Source organism: Pleurodeles waltl, chromosome 6 (assembly GCF_031143425.1).
Source record: "Pleurodeles waltl isolate 20211129_DDA chromosome 6, aPleWal1.hap1.20221129, whole genome shotgun sequence".
NCBI classification, from domain to species: Eukaryota; Metazoa; Chordata; class Amphibia; order Caudata; family Salamandridae; genus Pleurodeles; species Pleurodeles waltl.
The window spans coordinates 739,791,404-739,809,054 of NC_090445.1; the positions used below are offsets into that span (position 1 = coordinate 739,791,404).

Genomic DNA, 17,651 nt, shown 5'->3' on the forward strand with positions numbered 1-17,651 from the left:
TTAAATAAAACAATTAGAGTCAGGATCATTGGGCACCTTCAATGAAACACAATTTACCCATTTGCAACAAGGAATTTCCCAGTTTTCATTCAGAAGCAGGCACGAGGGCTCATGAAGAGGAAATCACGGTATTAGATACTAATCCCTTACAATCTAATGCTGCCTTAGACTCACCAGAGAAGGTGATTTTAACTACTGGGAGAACAATAGGGGGGTGGGGAGGTGAACCCCCTTTTCTTTGTCTATTTTTTCTTGCAGATTAAATGAACACCCAATGCTTCTGCTACTGGCATTACAGAGAATGAACCAGGGAATGGGGGGATAGGCACCACGTCTGAAAATAATGGAGCAATAGGCGTCCACTTACAAGAGGGGTATATTGTCCTTCCTCCATGGGATGGCCAATCAATATGAAAACCTTTACTCCCAGCTGAACCTGGTGATTAATAGGACAGCAGCCCTATCTTTCAAGAGGTCTGAAGTAAGCAGTTTAATAAAGAATGTTCGCAAAATAAGCCCATAAACCCCATTCATGAAACTGACAAAGTGAAAAAACAAATTGAAGTTAAATCTGGAGGTTCAAGGAGCAGGGGATTTATCATGTGTTTCCCCCTTTCACACTAAATATCAAAACTTCTTTTGTCCATAACGTTTTGAACAGTGGCAGTATCTCTGTCCTCCAGCATCTAGTCTCAATGGACATTACTTCTGTCGAATTTGAACCTATAAGCTATGCCAGTTTAAAGGAAAGATCAAAAAGTACCTGGATTATTCGAAATAAGGACTCCTAAATGTGTGAGAAAAGCCTTAGTTGAGTAAAAGATGTAAGGGGCATCACATGCCCTTCTTAAAGAAAGAGGTACTATTTAGGCTGCATTTTTAATTGTGAAGTTACTCGTAAATTGATTTAAATCATATTGATTTTTATTACTCTTCAACAAACTAAAGGTAATGTTAAAACATGATGCCAATAGTTCACAATAAAAAAATAATTCTGTTTAGGGATGGACAAAGGTTTTCATTATTCCATTGCATTCTGGCAGAGTTGAATGGGGAAACTTTGATTCGCTCTAAAGTTTCCAAATACCACTGGCTTCTTGAAATCCACTGGGCCCCTCTACTTATTTGATTACCTAGTGCAATATGTCCTCTTGGTGTGGTAGTTTGTTGCAGGAAATCCCAGGGACTCTTGGAGCATGTGTTGCCGCTTCTTACAGGAAGGTGAAACTTGAGTGGGCAAAGCAGACAGGGACAGCAGGAGCCAGGCCGGCAGCAGGACCTCAGGTGATCGTGCTAGGGGCAGGATTAGTCATGCAGGGATAAATACAGACTACTGAGTTTGATAGTCCACCCACATGTAAGTACCTGGTTCTGAGTCGTGACTGCAACAAAGAGCTTCTGTCCAGCACAGTTCTCTACTGCAGTAGGAACTGCTTACCACAGTTTCAGAAAGCACCTGAAACTGCCCCCCTCTTTAAAGAAAAGAAACGTTGTGATCTGTACAATATGCAAACATTTTAAAACATTGCACATCCAGTAAACTACAAAATACATTTTGTCTAGCCACTGATGAAGTGTGATTTCTGTATTAAGGCTTGTCAGCACCAAATAAATCAGCCTATGTGTAGAATCATGGAACACTTGGTTGCAAATTTGAATTTCCTTCTTCTCTATATTCTGATCAGAAATGATCATGACATTGACTTGAGAAATCATTGAGTGAAAAGAACACCAAAAGGTAGCATAGTACTGTCTCTGCACAGGACTGGTACTTGCTTGTCTCCCAGCTGTAGTCCTCCTCCTTTAAGGTACACAATGCCTTACATAACCTTTAAATCTTCTTATAGAACAGAATATCGTAAGTATTTGTACCTTCAGGAGCAAGGCCACCTTCTGGATTAGTACCCTATATTCTAAGAGATACTGTCCTTCACCTTGAGGACAGGCACTAGCAACAACACAAATTGGAAGTGGAGATTCCTAAATCTTCTTGGAGTGTTCGCAGGATCTTATCCTGCATCTTCATTGTCGAAGTCTTCGAGGATGGCTGTTTCAAGGCTCAATCTAACCTTTACATCAAGCAAGACCCCAGAGCCTAACCAGTCCTCCACATCAAAGCCCCTTCCAAAACATTCCTTAATGTCAGACGCTTTGATTGAAATGGTAACTTGATGGTGAAGCTTTCAACAAAGCTCTCAATATCAACTGAGGTGATGATGGCCTGTCAGCTTCCCCAGAAGTATCACTGTGACTATCATCAAGGCTCAAAGTAGAGAATGCTTCCCTTTTTGTGCTTTTGGGATATTGAATCAAAGAACACATCTCTTTTCTCTGCAGAGAAGCCCACAAATGTGTTGTATCTCTCCTTCAGTCTGCTTTAATCCGTCATCTGTCAAATATTACACTTCTCCATAGTGTAAGTGTCAGATTTGTAAACAATGAACAAGGTACATTAATTCTTTCATGGAGTTTCCCCTTCAGCAGAAATATTCAATACAGCAAGCACAGTGCTGAAAACATAGTTGATAAACAACTAATTGTACACAGCTCCTACAAAAGTAATGTTTGAAAAGATCTATGAAGTTAGATTTTTTAAAATAAATGTATGGAAAACTACAAGACAGTATGCTGAATTTGGGGCCTCTGGAGAAACCTGCTGACCTGTTACACTTATGTCTATGTGAATCTATTTCCTTTTCCCCCTTGTTTAATGGGACAAATTAAAGGGCTGATTAAGCCCATTTGTTTATCTATCTCTGTTTTAATTCTCATTGAGTTCATTTAAAATTATGCAAATTGTTTTTTTAAAGACTTTGGATATTTCTCTCTGGAACAAAAGTGGTCTAGAAACATTTAAATTGCTTGAGATATTCTATTGATTAACTTAAATAAGAGCCACCAAACTCTGAATCAGGCTCTAATATACCCAAAATGAGAAATAGATTTAAAAGTAAGTAACATTTCCTTATATGTACCCAACTCAATTATATTCATTTTGTGTATCCAACTGGATCTCTACCTGCAGCTTTCATGGTACATTCATATCTCTACAATGTACGTTTGTTCATTGTGTTATCTACAGACACTCAAAGGTATGGTCATAGAAGATATCTCAGGAATAGGTCTCCCAGAGCACTTCTCTGCCAGTTGTGTCTTGGGGATGCGGTGTGCTCTGCCAAGTGTAATGCATCATAATCTTGTACCCGGAAAGCCTTTGGGAATGCTTTGCTTGTCTAACTTTTCTACTCTCTTTACCAGGTGACAGATACGTGGTTGTGGACTGTGGAGGAGGTACTGTGGATCTGACTGTTCATCAGATCACTCTTCCTGAGGGGCACCTCAAAGAGCTCTACAAGGCCTCAGGTAACAGATCTACCTCTACACCAGTTTCCTTGTTTCTTCAATTTTCCAATTGTGCAGAAGGTATAGGCTACACCATGTTTCTATTTTGAATCTTTATATACTCTTGAAATACGAATGGTCTGTGGGAAGGTCAGTAGTAAAACAATCAGGATGTCTGCGGCAAAAAGTGGTAAATGCAAATTGGACTTGGTAACAAAGTAGGTGGAAATGTAGCATTAGTAAATGAGTTTAATAGTGCCCATGCAGAAAAGAACATAATTGTACAGTGGAAAAGAAAAGAGAGCTGGAAACTTCAGTAGCGTCAAACAGACCATTTGTGCAGTGGTCCTCATCTGCACTCAACATCTATGGATAAGGCATTGACCCTGCATTACAACACTTCCATGACGGGAGTGACAGCATATGGAGGTGGACATAATAGGAGCACAGGGGATTGCCTGGGTCCAGCACCCATGTGCCAAGTATTGAGCTTGTCACTTGTCCGTCACAGGAAGGTAGTGAATACGTCTACTACTTAGGTTCTAGGCATATTGCATCCTGTTATTAAAACCAATGCGCAGACAGTTAATGAGTCTGTACCAAGGTTCCATAAAATCCCAGTTTTGTCCGATACTATGTTCTGCGCTCAGGATTCTTGTATGCATTATGAAGCTTTGTCAGATCCTGTGACCCTTCCCAGGTGGAGGCATAAATGCATGCACCGGGTACCCTGGTAAACAATGTGAAGGGAATGTTCAGCTAAGTAAGTGATAACCCTCTGCGGGTGAAATGCCTAGGGCAGGTTCCCTTGTTAAGTAAACTATGGGTGTATCCTTCTGCACCCAGCATTACATATGAATTGATCAATAATGTGAGTCATAAATATATTATCAGATAATTGTCTTGGCTCAGAAGAAAAGGACAGGCATTGAATCTGTTCTATTGCTACATAGGCGTGGATGAATTTGGTGTGGTTTTCTGCACGCAAAGGGAAAAAGATGTGGCAGTGCTTTAGAACTGCCTATAATTCTTTAAAATTGATGAATTCAGTACATTTAATTAGCATCTATAAGGGAAGGGTTGCATTTATTATTATTATTATTATTATTATTATTATTATTATATATTTTCAGATAGGGCTACTGTACCTCGCAGCATTAGTGAGCTTGTCAGTGTTCACCGTTCACGGAATGTGTGAATGATAAGTGTAACAATAATGATATTGTAGACGTCACACTATCATAGGTATTTTCTGTTGAAGGTAAATAGTATGGGGAGTGAAGGGTTACTTAGAAGGAGAGTACAGGCAGGGTGGACCAATTCAGTAATGAGTGCATATGTGCAGTTCAAGATGGAAGTTAATGCAGGCGCCTTCTAAACAGGTTAGACTGTAAGCCCCTCCTGAAGGAGAGCGAGACCGGTTGTTGTCGCAGGTTCGATGGTGGAGAGTTCCAGAGTTCTTGCTCCTCCAATGAAAGATCTGGTTTCTTTGGAACCTGGGTGCCATTAGTACTAGTGCGATTTTATCTCTGACGTCCCTGAATCCACCAGAGAATGTGAAGAGGTTGGCATGGAAGTTGGGTCTTCTCTGGTGGCTGGCTCCCTAAAGTTCTTGCACCCTGCATGTATCAGGCTGTTGGGGTAGGGGAAGGGTAATTCACAGACGTCCTCCTTCCACCCCATAGGTTTGGGTGATGTGTGGGTCTGGAGTTTATGGGGGAGCAAGAAGGGAAAGGAATTGTTTTAATAAGGATACACTCCAGAAAGCTCCATACAGGATCTGTGATATTGCCAAGGGAAAAGCCCAAATCGACTTGACAAAATGTTGAACATGGAACAGTGAACCTGGTGTCAGAAGGACACTCACTGAAACACGTAACTTCTCAAACAGACGGATAAGATACCACACGCTTCCCTCTTCATAAAGAAAACTCAAAGAAAAGATTGCCCACGCACACCTGAACCAGCAAACAGTCACGAAACAGCACACAACCACCCAGTAGCATTCCCACAACTCTGATGGGGTGCAGTGTGCAAGAGAAGCAAGCAAACCGGACTTTCTCGATATGGTTGGGGTAGAAAATCTTGAACAAAAAGTCAGTGTACAGCGCAATTTTAATAGAAATAGGCTAAACAGCCACAGGTTCCCAAGGGCAGTAATTAAATATCTCAGAACTTTCCAAACTTTCACAATTAAACATCGAAAAAAACAATGAAAAACCACGCATTTGTAACCACTAACGATTGGCCAATAAAGGTATAGGTATTAATTAGATTAAACACCCGAGTATACAATTTCTAATTTATTAAAATGTATTCAGTACTTAAATCTCTCAACCTCAGGCTATATCCAGTAGTGTAGCTTGTGGGCTACTGGTGTAAGGAGCCCTCTTGTGTGCAGCCCAGCTCGATAAATCAGAAACTTTTGTTAGGCTAATTAAAATAATGTATGTATGCCAAAATTGAAAAGTGTGTTTTGGAAATGACAATGTTTGCATTTTCTGAATTTATAGGCACAATGGTTGAATGTCCAAAATATTTTAAAAGCTGATATTTGAGTGCCTAATCACTTGGTGCTGGGGAGACATTACTTTGGTTTCAGAAGCATTGTAGCTGTGGCTGTTAGGCAGCACCTATATAAAAGGATTCAAAATTGACAAAGGGGGTCATTCTGACCTTGGCGGTGCTTCCTGGGCGATTCTGACCGCGGCGGTAAAGCCGCGGTCGGAAAAGGGGAGCCGGCGGTTTCCCGCCGGTTTCCCGCTGGCCCAGGGAACCCGCCATGGCGGCGCTGCTTGCTCGCTGATTCCGACCCCCTTCCCGCCAGCCTGTTTCTGGCGGTGTCCACCGCCAGAACCAGGATGGCGGGAACGGGTGCCGTGGGGCTCCTCGGGGCCCCACAAAGATTTTCACTGTCTGCTTAGCAGACAGTGAAAATCGCGACGGGTGCCACTGCACCCGTCGCACCCCTTCAACTCCGCCGGCTCCATTCCGAGCCGGCTTCATTGTTGAAGGGGCTGTCCCGCTGGGCCGGTCGGCGGTCTTCTGGTGGTCGCCCGCCGGCCCAGCGGGAAAGCCGGAATGGCCGCCGCGGTCTTTGGACCGCAGTGCGGTCTTTCGGCGGGAACCGCTTGGCGGGCGGCGACTGCCGACCGCCGCGGTCAGAATGACCGCCAAAGTCTTTTTACATTACTTCTGGCAACGTTGCTTGATGCACTAAAGTGATCACTGTTGGTAATCATGCATGGGGTGACCAATAATGTAATATTTTCTGGTGTGGTCACAACTACAACACTAATAATATTGGTAGTTCAGGATAACTGTAATTGAATATTAGTAACTCTTGTAAAAGAAAATGTTGGAGATCCCTGAGTTAGACAGCTCTTACAGAGTCATAAAGGTGTTACAGAAACATTACAGGTTCAAACAGCAAAGTTGCGCAGATTTTACAGGCTCAATCAAACCACAAACAGCAACACAATGTGGAAAAAAGCTTTACAAATATAGATAAGGCAATGCTACATTTCTGCCAAATGCAAAGATTTAATTTTAGTTAAACAAGCTCAGATCCCCCACACAAAGGCAGTTTTGCCTGAAATACCAGCTTTGTATTTTGTGGAAATACATGTTTAGCCCCCACTCATCAGCTTGTCATTGGTATTATGTCCTACTACCATACACAGATAGTTTCCCCCTTATATGCCAATTTATGATTATTGAATGTTTGTTAGCTGCAAATATGGCAGGAACACCCACATTATGTTAAAGAAGGGCACCGTTATGCCATGACTGCTGCCTTCATACCAGAGTAATAATAGCCAACATTAAGACTGGTAGGGCCAGCAAAATACCAATCCTTGGCCTTGTCGTGTCTAAAGGTCACAACTGGCCAAGATTGACTGTCCCCATGTCGAAATCCATATTGGGCTCCATCATGCCAAATATAGTGACTATCTGCCAAGAATTATTTCCATTATATAAGGAGTATATCTCATCATGCCACAAATGCCAAGATTCTAACTAATATTTCCCACACTTATCTATACGGTCCCCTTTTCCTTGTTCCTCCTTCCATACTCTGCCCTCCACTGACAGACGGCCTATACATGCACGCCATTGACATGTAACAGAACTAGATATGAACATACCAGCATCCTACAAGTTGTGGATATGGACCAGTTCTACACTGGTCCATGCATGGTGTAGCTGTAAGATATTTTGCCTTACTGACATCCTCTGGAATGTAGGTGTGGACCCCACTATCTTCTAGCAAAAAGATCTGCACTGCGTAAAAGCTGGCAGTTGCCCATACACTAGAGCCTGGGGGTCCTGCTATTGATATACAACAAGGTAATTGACACTAGAGAGTCTCAGAATTCATTTACTGCAGAGCAGATCACTCAGAGCCCAGGAGAGCAGGAGAAGCATGTAAGCACCAAAGACACTGGGAGGCTGCAGATCATTCTTAGCGCACTATTCTTAAGCACTTCTACCAGCACCAAACAGTGCACGTGCAATAGAGGCCGTGCATACACTCCAATCTGCAAAGCATTCCACATTCGCTGAAAATGAAACATAGTAAAACAGTTCCACTGTTAATACACAAAGGTCACTCAAGTCCTCGGAGGCTGTGAGCACCATTAAATCATAAGAGGAAAGAATAATACCTGAGCACAACTGAAGAAATGGGCCAACATCCGCAGGTAAGATGTAAAGGATTCCACATTGATATGTGATAGAATAACCTCCTAAATGAGCTGCTTAATCCCAGCATGGGCCACATATGTTCCTCCTGAGCTAAAGCACAAAGCAGACATAAATCACCTTTGTACATCAATTGTTGGATAACTACATTACTTATTCATACTGGTCTTTTGGCTCATGCAGGTGGCCCTTATGGATCTCTGGGCGTGGACTATGAGTTTGAGAAACTGCTTTACAAAATATTCGGCGAGGACTTCATCGAGCAGTTCAAGGTGAAGCGTCCGGCCGCCTGGGTAGACTTGATGATAGCCTTCGAGTCGCGTAAACGGGCTGCGGCGCCGGACCGAAGCAACCCACTGAACATTAACCTACCCTTCTCATTCATCGACTACTACAAAAAGTTTCGAGGTCACAGCGTGGAGCATGCCCTCCGGAAAAGCAAGTAAGCGACTCACGTTTCCAGATTGGCCTAGGCTTTAGGGTTGGCCTTGTAGAACTTGAGGTCTTAAAAAATTATTTCTTCTATGTTTAATAAGTCCTAGATTATATTTGGAGCTGCATCTTGTGCTTCCGAACACTGAATAGATTTTAATACTTACAGTTATGTATCTTTGACAGTGTGGCTTGGACTAGTTTAAGACGCTGGTCAATGCCATAAAAGAGCTATTTTCATTTAAGTCCACGGACAACACCCATAATCACTAGTTTTCTAGAGGAACATTTTCCATATATTTTTAGGCTCAGTACTAGTTGGCAAAATAGCGCTGGTTTGCAAATCTTACATTTTCTACAACTCAAATAGAATATTTGAGGCTGAATTCACAATTTGAGAGCTGAGATGCTTCACCTCTTTGTGCAAGTTTTTCATTCCTTATCTGAATTATCGTTCCTGAAGCTTACATACAGCCCTGCCTATTCATCATGATTTCTAGTATTCTAAAGGGTAACTTTTGGGCACCTGGGACATGACATAACTCAATGCATTTATCTTGTCATGACCCACTTGCTTGCTGCTGTGCAGCTGTTTCAAAAGACCGTAGACTTTTATTGTCTGCCACAGTGTGGCTGAATCCGGAGCAATCATGTAAAATGTACATTTTTGTTAAAAAGCCTATGGTGTTCATCGATAAGACCCTTGTGATGTCACACATCTTTGTTCAGCATCACAGAAGCGTCTTTCGTGAGCCCATTATCGTGGCATCATTTGTTGCGAACTTGTGTTTTTTTCCCAAAGATGTCTTTGTTGCATCTATTTATCAGAGGACGACTTTTGTGTGTGTGTGTGTGTGTTTTGTAGCTGACTTACAATTAAGTTATTCTCATCTTGGGAAGTTGATTATCCTTACAGCTTGTAAGCTTTCAACAGGAAAAATGCATTTGATTTTTGCAATGTCTTTTCACTGAAGAATGGAGGACCTAAGACTAAAGGACATCGTTCTGACAAAGAGGGAATTTGTTGCCTACAGTTCTGTAAAAGAAAATATTGATGCCAGGAGTCCAATCACAAAACCTCAGCTTCATTGTTCCTACAACTGAAATGCCCACACTCGCCTCTAGCCTTCCTTTCCACACATAAGTAGCCAACTTTTGTTGACTTCGCCGGCTTCAAGTCACACCAAGGAAGCAGGTCCCACACTTTCTTCTGCTGCCAATTACCCAATTAAGGGGTATTCTCTAAAAATGGGGAATCTAACACTCATGCGGATAGGGCCAACTATAGCCCGTAAAGCAAGCAATATGTAAGACATTGTTGAGTGTGATGCCAGTGCATTAATGGTTAGAGAGCCATAGGGGAATATAATTGCAATTTCCTTGATTTTTTATTAATTAGGTTGCAACTCAATGGTCCTTCTAATCACTCCTTGGCTTTAGAACACACAGGTGCTTGGGAGAACACGTAGTGTTATTAACTTGGGCTATGCAGTTACTGTAGAGCTTACAAACAATGATTACATATTCAGATTGCATGAAAAGTAGCCATTGTGTAAATCATTGTATATTTTTAAATGACAGCCTTGAAAATACCCCGGGCAAGCCAGCCGTTGAAGGGGTGAAACATGTGTTGGATGATTTTTTATTTTGTTCAATTGGAGATGCTGTAATAATCCAATACACAATTTGTGAACATAAATGCCTATTGGATGCTTTTGATATTCAAGAAATCGAATTAAAAAGAACAAATAAAAGCTAGGTTGAACAAAAACAAACATTGTGATTACTTGGATCCAAAATAAATTTTAGGGGAACATCACACTCAGTGCTTTCTTACAGATCTCTGGCTTCAAGACTTGCATCACCACCAGTGCACCCATCAAAGTGAATACACATGCAGTCAGCTCGTGGGCATGAGAATGTACTAATAATGAGGTATAATTTAACATAAAGGCATGGCCTAACAGCGAGCAATACTTTGGCAATGATGTCTCTCTGTGTATTGGCCTCAACCAACAACAAGCGTTTCCTCTTCACCATATAATTCTGAGAATGATGTGTTGAGAGCAGAAAAGGAGGTGGTGAAGGAGAATTCCTTATGTGGTAGGACAGCTGAAGAATGTGGTATGACCATTGAAAAGATGGAGAATGAAACTGTGATATTGTTTCTCTCCTACCGGTAAATACCTAGTCAGTGTGTGAATGAAATAGGATGTCTGAATTCGTTTAGATCCGTTCTTCCCAAACTTTTTGCAACCACAGCGTAATTTTTCTAGAATGAGACATTCAGGGGCCATTATGAGTTTGGCGGACGGAAAAGACTGTCTGCCGAAGTCCTGACAGACAGGGTGCCACCAGTGTGACTGCCTTCCCGCGGGCCCCGCTAAAAGTTTGCGCTGGGTCAGCGGGCGCCCAGAAGGAAACAGCCTACAGCATTGTCTCCAGATCCTAATAGAGCCGGCGGCAATGCTGTAGTGCGTAGGGTCGCGAAAGGGGTCTAGCCAGGGGGAGCACTGCATTGCCCATGCTACATGCGTGGGCAGTGCAGGGGCCCTCTGGGGCCCCCTGCCATTCGTCTCTGCCACCTTTTACATGGCAGTGCTAACGCCATGTAATCGCAGATGGAGAAGGGACTCGTAATCTGCCCTAGCGAATTAGGACTGCCAGCACCGCCAGGCCGATGAAAACTCGTAATCTGGCAGTGCTGGCAGTCTGACCGTGGCGCTACCTACACGGTCATAATGTAGCAGTCGGACCGCCACATTGGCGATGGTCTGACCGCCACCGTGGCCCTGCCAATCTTGAGACCGCCAGGGGCGTAATGACCCTCTTAGTGACCCACCTATCTTTAAAGGACATGAGGCGAAGGTGTCTTTTTAATGTAATAGCAGCAATAGTTTGTAAACATCACAACTTTGACTGGGCCCTTCGATATCATATCAGACTTTGGCTAAGAAATTGCATGTACAAATGTGTGTATATTATTATATATATATGTTCGATGGCATGTGTAGCTGCAGGTACACATGCTGTGCACTGTTCCTGCCATCTAGTGTTGGGCTCGGAGTGTTACAAGTTGTTTTTCTTCGAAGAAGTCTTTTCGAATCACGGGACCGAGTGACTCCTCCCTTTCGGCTCCATTGCGCATGGGCATCGACTCCATCTAAGATTGTTTTCTTTCCGCCATCGGGTTCGGACGTGTTTCTCTTCGCTCCGTGATTTGAATCGGGAAAGTATTAAAATCATCGAAAATCCGTCAGTATTGTTGCGCTCGGGACTGATTTCCTATAGATACATCGGCACCGACGAGACAACCGCTTCGGCGGCCCTTCGGGGCTTCCGTGCCCAGCCGAGGCCTGGTCGGCCCCGAACACACCCATCATCGAAGCCTCATGGACCGGACCCTCTTCCGTTTCTGTCCGACGTGCAATGCCAAGTATCCTTATACAGACCAGCATCGAGTCTGTAATCTGTGTCTGTCACCGGAGCACAGGGAGGATACCTGCGAGACCTGCAAGGCCTTTCGGTCGAAAAAGACCTTGAGAGATTGGAGGGTGAGGTGCTTACAGATGGCATCGAAATCGGCGCAGCACCTCAACATCGAAGAGGAGGAGATGACTATCTCTATCCAGGGATCGGAATCAGACGACTCCGACGGAGACCGACCGCCGGCAGCGGGCCAAAAAGTGAGTACACCTGCCCCGATCCAACCCCAAAGTCAGCCGAAAAAGCAAAAGGCCGTGGGGACGCCACTGCCTGAAGGCCATGGCTCAACCCACAAAAAGAGCCGTGACCAAGCAACATCTTCGGCACCGAAAAAGGCCAAAATCGTGCCGAAGTCTTCCGACTCGAGGCGAGAAACCGGCGTCGAAAAAAGTCGACATCGACTGGTCGAAACCGCTATGCCTCGAAAGAGCCTTTCGGAGCCGAGGCCAACCGTGACCATGGGTATTTTGGTGCCGAGGAAGCCGGCTTCGGAGCCGAAAAAGACTTCTTACACAGAAGAACATGGGCTCTCCAAGCAACTTAAGGAGAGGCACAGGTTTGAACAGGAGTTGGATGTGGAGGAGTTTGATCAAAGTCAACCAAGATTACAGATCCAGAAGGATACTGGAACAATTCAAACTATCCCTCCTCTCAGATTTAAAAGGAAATTGGCTTTTCGCACACAGGCAGAGACTGAAACTGATCAGCCAAGAGCAAAAGTGGCTAGAGAAAAGTCACCAGCTCCACATTTCTCACCAGAAATATCGCCACCACATTTGCCACAAAGGACAAGGTCGCCATTTGGCATGCCAACTGCACAGTCACCCACACATACTGTGCAAACACAGGACGATGTAGATCCCTGGGACCTCTACGACCCACCGGTTTCAGACAACAGCCCTGAGTGCTACCCCTCAAAGCCATCTCCTCCAGAGGATAGCACCTCCTATACACAAGTACTAGCCAGGGCTGCGACATTCCATAATGTCACTATGCACTCGAAACCATTGGAGGATGACTTTCTTTTCAATACCCTGGCGTCCACGCATGCGTCATATCAAAGCCTGCCTATGCTACCAGGCATGCTTAAGAATGCACAACAAGTCTTTCAAGAGCCGGTCAAGGGAAGGGCCATCACACCGAGGGTGGACAAAAAATATAAACCACCCCCGTCGGACCCTGTGTTCATTACACCGCAGCTCCCTCCGGACTCTGTAGTTGTGGGAGCTGCAAGGAAGTGGGCAAACTCGCAATCATCAGGGGATGCACCACCTCCTGATAAAGAAAGCTACAAATTTGATGCAGCGGGGAAGAGAGTGGCATCGCAAGCTGCCAACCAATGGCGTATCGCGAATTCACAGGCCCTCCTCGCCCGTTACGACCGAGCCCACTGGGATGAAATGAATGATATCATTCAGCATCTACCAAAAGAATATCAGAAATGGGCTCAAAAGGTGGTTGAGGAAGGACAAGCCATCTCCAACAAGCAGATCCGTTCGGCACTGGACTCTGCTGATACCGCAGCAAGAACTGTAAACACGGCTGTCACAATCAGGAGGCATGCCTGGCTACGAAGTTCAGGTTTCAAACCTGAAATACAGCAGGCGGTGTTAAACATGCAGTTTAACCAGCAGCAACTATTTGGGCCGGAGGTGGACACCGCCATTGAAAAAATTAAGAAGAACACTGACACGGCCAAAGCCATGGGCGCACTCTACTCTTCCCAGTATAGGGGAACATTTAGAAAGCTACAATTTAGGGGAGGGTTTAGACAGAAACCCTCAGAGGCATCCACCTCTCAAACAAAAACCACCTACCAGTCACAATACCAGAGAGGGGGGTTTCATGGTTCATTCAGGTGACAATTCCCAAGAGCAGGGGGAAAATTTCAGCCTACCAAGCAGACCCGTGGTAACAAACAGTGACTTCAATGTCACACTTCCCCAACACACATCACCGTTAGGGGGTAGATTAACAAAATACCACAAACATTGGTCAGACTTAACCACAGAGACATGGGTTCTATCAATTATCCAACGTGGTCACTGCATAGAATTCACACATTTCCCTCCAGATGTTCCCCCAAGAGCGCACAAACTGTCGGCACAACATCTAGGCCTGCTACAAATAGAGGTACAGGCACTATTAACAAAACAAGCCATAGACCTAGTACCTCATCAACAAAAAGGAACAGGGGTTTATTCCCTATATTTCCTTATTCCCAAAAAAGACAAAACACTAAGACCAATTTTAGATCTCAGGACATTAAACCTCTTCATCAAATCAGAACATTTCCACATGGTCACACTACAAGATGTAGTTCCCTTACTAAAACAGGGAGAACACATGGCAACACTGGATTTAAAAGATGCGTATTTCCATATACCCATCCATCCATCTCACAGGAAATACCTCAGATTTGTCATACAGGCTAAACATTACCAATTCAAGGTATTGCCCTTCGGGATAACAACAGCGCCCAGAGTATTTACAAAATGCCTTGCTGTAGTAGCAGCTCATATAAGAAGACATCACATGCACGTATTCCCATATCTCGACGATTGGCTAATAAAAGCCAACACTCAACACCGGTGTCAAAGTCACACGCAATATGTAATAGATACCCTACACAAACTAGGGTTTTCTATAAATTACCAAAAATCCCACTTGCAACCATCCCAACTACAACAATACTTGGGAGCCACGCTCAACACACAAAGAGCAATTGCCACTCAAAGCCAACAGAGAGTTCAGTTGTTTCAAACTATGGTGTCAAGTATAAAACCAAATCACCAGTACACAGTCAGATTTGTCATGAAACTACTAGGCATGATGTCCTCATTCATAGCTATTGTCCCAAACGCACGGCTACACATGCGGCCCTTACAACAGTGCATAGCAAAACAGTGGACGCAGGCACAGGGTCAACTTCAGGATCTAGTGTTGATAGACCTCCAAACACACTCTTCGCTTCAATGGTGGAACCCTGTAAATTTAAACAAAGGGTGGCCATTTCAAGACCCGGTGCCTCACGCCATTATCACAACAGTTGCTTCCATGATCGGGTGGGGAGCACACCTCAACAATCACAATATACAAGGACAATAGGACAATCAACAAAAACAACTACACATAAATCACTTAGAACTACTAGCGGTCTCCCTAGCACTAAAAGCTTTTCATCCCCTTCTAGTCCACAAACACATTCTTGTCAAAACAGACAATATGACAACAATGTACTATCTAAACAAACAGGGGGGGACACACTTGTCACAACTATGCCTCCTAGCACAAAAGATTTGGCATTGGGCAATTCACAACAACATTCGCCTGATAGCGCAATATATACCAGGCATTCACAATCAGTTAGCTGCCAATCTCAGTCGAGATCACCAGCAAGCTCACGAGTGGGAAATGCATCCCCAGATTCTACAGGATTACTTCTACAGCTGGGGGACACCAGACATAGATCTGTTTGCAACAAAACAAAACGCAAAATGCCAAAACTTCGCATCCAGGTACCCACACCCTCAGTCCAAGGGCAATGCTCTATGGATCAATTGGTCAGGGATATTTGCTTACGCTTTCCCCCCTCTCCCACTCATTCCTTTCCTAGTCAACAAACTGAGTCAAAACAGACTCAAACTAATACTCATAGCACCAACGTGGGCTCGCCAACCGTGGTACACCACACTGTTGGACTTCTCAGTAGAACCTCACATCAAACTCCCAAACAGACCAGACCTGTTAACACAACACAAACAACAGATAAGACACCCCAATCCAGCATCGCTCAACCTAGCAATCTGGCTCCTGAAGTCTTAGAATTTGGCAACCTAAACCTTTCAAATGAGTGTATGGAAGTCATTAAACAAGCAAGAAAACCGACAACAAGGCATTGTTATGCTAATAAATGGAAAAGGTTTGTTTTCTACTGCCAAGCAAACCAAATCACACCGTTAGGTCCGTTCCATACAAAACATTGTGAGTTACTTACTACACCTACAAAAAGCAAATCTCGCTTTTTCTTCTATCAAATTTCATCTCACTGCAATCTCTGCTTACCTGCAGATTAAACATACAAAGTCACTTTTTAGAATCCCAGTTATTAAAGCCTTTATGGGAGGACTAAAAAGGATTATACCTCCAAGAACCCCACCAGTACCCTCGCGGAATCTTAATATTGTATTAACACGACTCATGGGCCCACCTTTTGAACCCATGCATTCTTGCCAAATCTAATTCTTGACTTGGAAGGTAGCATTTCTAATAGCCATCACTTCACTACGAAGAGTTAGCGAAATACAGGCGTTCACTATCGAAGAACCATTTATACAAGTACACAAACATAAAGTGGTTCTCTGCACAAATCCGAAATTTCTGCCAAAAGTCATTTCACCGTTTCATCTAAACCAAACTGTAGAGCTCCCAGTGTTCTTTCCACAGCCAGACTCAGTAGCAGAAAGATGTAGGAGGCTGGCCTGGCTTGTAGTGGGTACCATGGGGTACTTACACCTTGCACCAGGCCCAGGTATCCCTTATTAGTGTAGAGGGGTGTCTAGCAGCTTAGGCTGATAGAAAAGGTAGCTTAGCAGAGCAGCTTAGGCTGAACTAGGAGACGAGTGAAGCTCATACAGTACCACTAGTGTCATATGCACAATATCATAAGAAAACACAATACACAGATATACTAAAAATAAAGGTACTTTATTTTTATGACAATATGCCCAAGTATCTCAGTGAGTACCCTCAGTATGAGGATAACAAATATACACAATATATATGTACACAATACCAAAATATGCAGTAATAGCAATAGAAAACAGTGCAAACAATGTGTAGTCACAATAGAATGCAATGGGAGCACATAGGGATAGGGGCAACACAAACCATATACTCTAGAAGTGGAATGCGAACCACGAATGGACCCCAAACCTATGTGAGCTCGTAGAGGGTCGCTGGAACTGTAAGAAAACAGTGAGGGTTAGAAAAATAGCCCACCCCAAGACCCTGAAAAGTGGGTGCAAAGTGCACCTAAGTTCCCCAAAGAGCACAGAAGTTGTGATAGGGGAATTCTGCCAGAAACCACAACACCAGCAATGCAACAACGATGGATTTCCTGACGAGAGTGCCTGTGGAACAAGGGGACCAAGTCCAAGAGTCACGATCAAGTTGGGAGTGGGCAGATGCCCAGGAAATGCCAGCTGTGGGTGCAAAGAAGCTGCCACCGGATGGTAGAAGCTGTAGATTCTGCAAGAACGACAAGGGCTAGAAACTTCCTCTTTGGAGGATGGATGTCCCACGTCGTGAAGAGTCGTGCAGAAGTGTTTCCGTGCAGAAAGACCGCCAACAAGCCTTGCTAGCTGCAAAGGTAGCGGTTAGGGTTTTTGGATGCTGTTGTGGCCCAGGAGGGACCAGGATGTCGCCAATTGCGTGAGGAGACAGAGGGGGCGCCCAGCAAGAGAAGGAGCCCACTCAGAAGCAAGCAGCACCCGCAGAAGTGCCGGAACAGGCACTACGAAGTGGAGTGAACTGGAGCTCACCCGAAGTTGCACAAGAGGGTCCCACGAAGCCGGAGGACAACTCAGGAGGTCGTGCAATGCAGGTTAGAGTGCCGGGGACCCAGGCTTGGCTGTGCACAAAGGAAATCCTCGGTGAGTGCACAGGAGCCGGAGTAGCTGCAAAAT

At 44.1% G+C, this 17,651-nt stretch overlaps 1 protein-coding gene across 2 annotated transcripts in view; it reads left to right on the forward strand.

Annotated features, from left to right (window-relative positions):
- The window catches only part of HSPA12A (heat shock protein family A (Hsp70) member 12A), a 365,561-nt gene that overhangs the window by 325,187 nt on the left and 22,723 nt on the right, over positions 1-17,651 (forward strand). For both annotated transcript variants that reach the window (XM_069239265.1, XM_069239266.1), the window contains 2 exons: positions 3,259-3,363; positions 8,230-8,488. In XM_069239265.1, the coding sequence (XP_069095366.1) occupies positions 3,259-3,363; positions 8,230-8,488 (364 nt within the window). The remainder of the gene's footprint in view (positions 1-3,258; positions 3,364-8,229; positions 8,489-17,651) is intronic.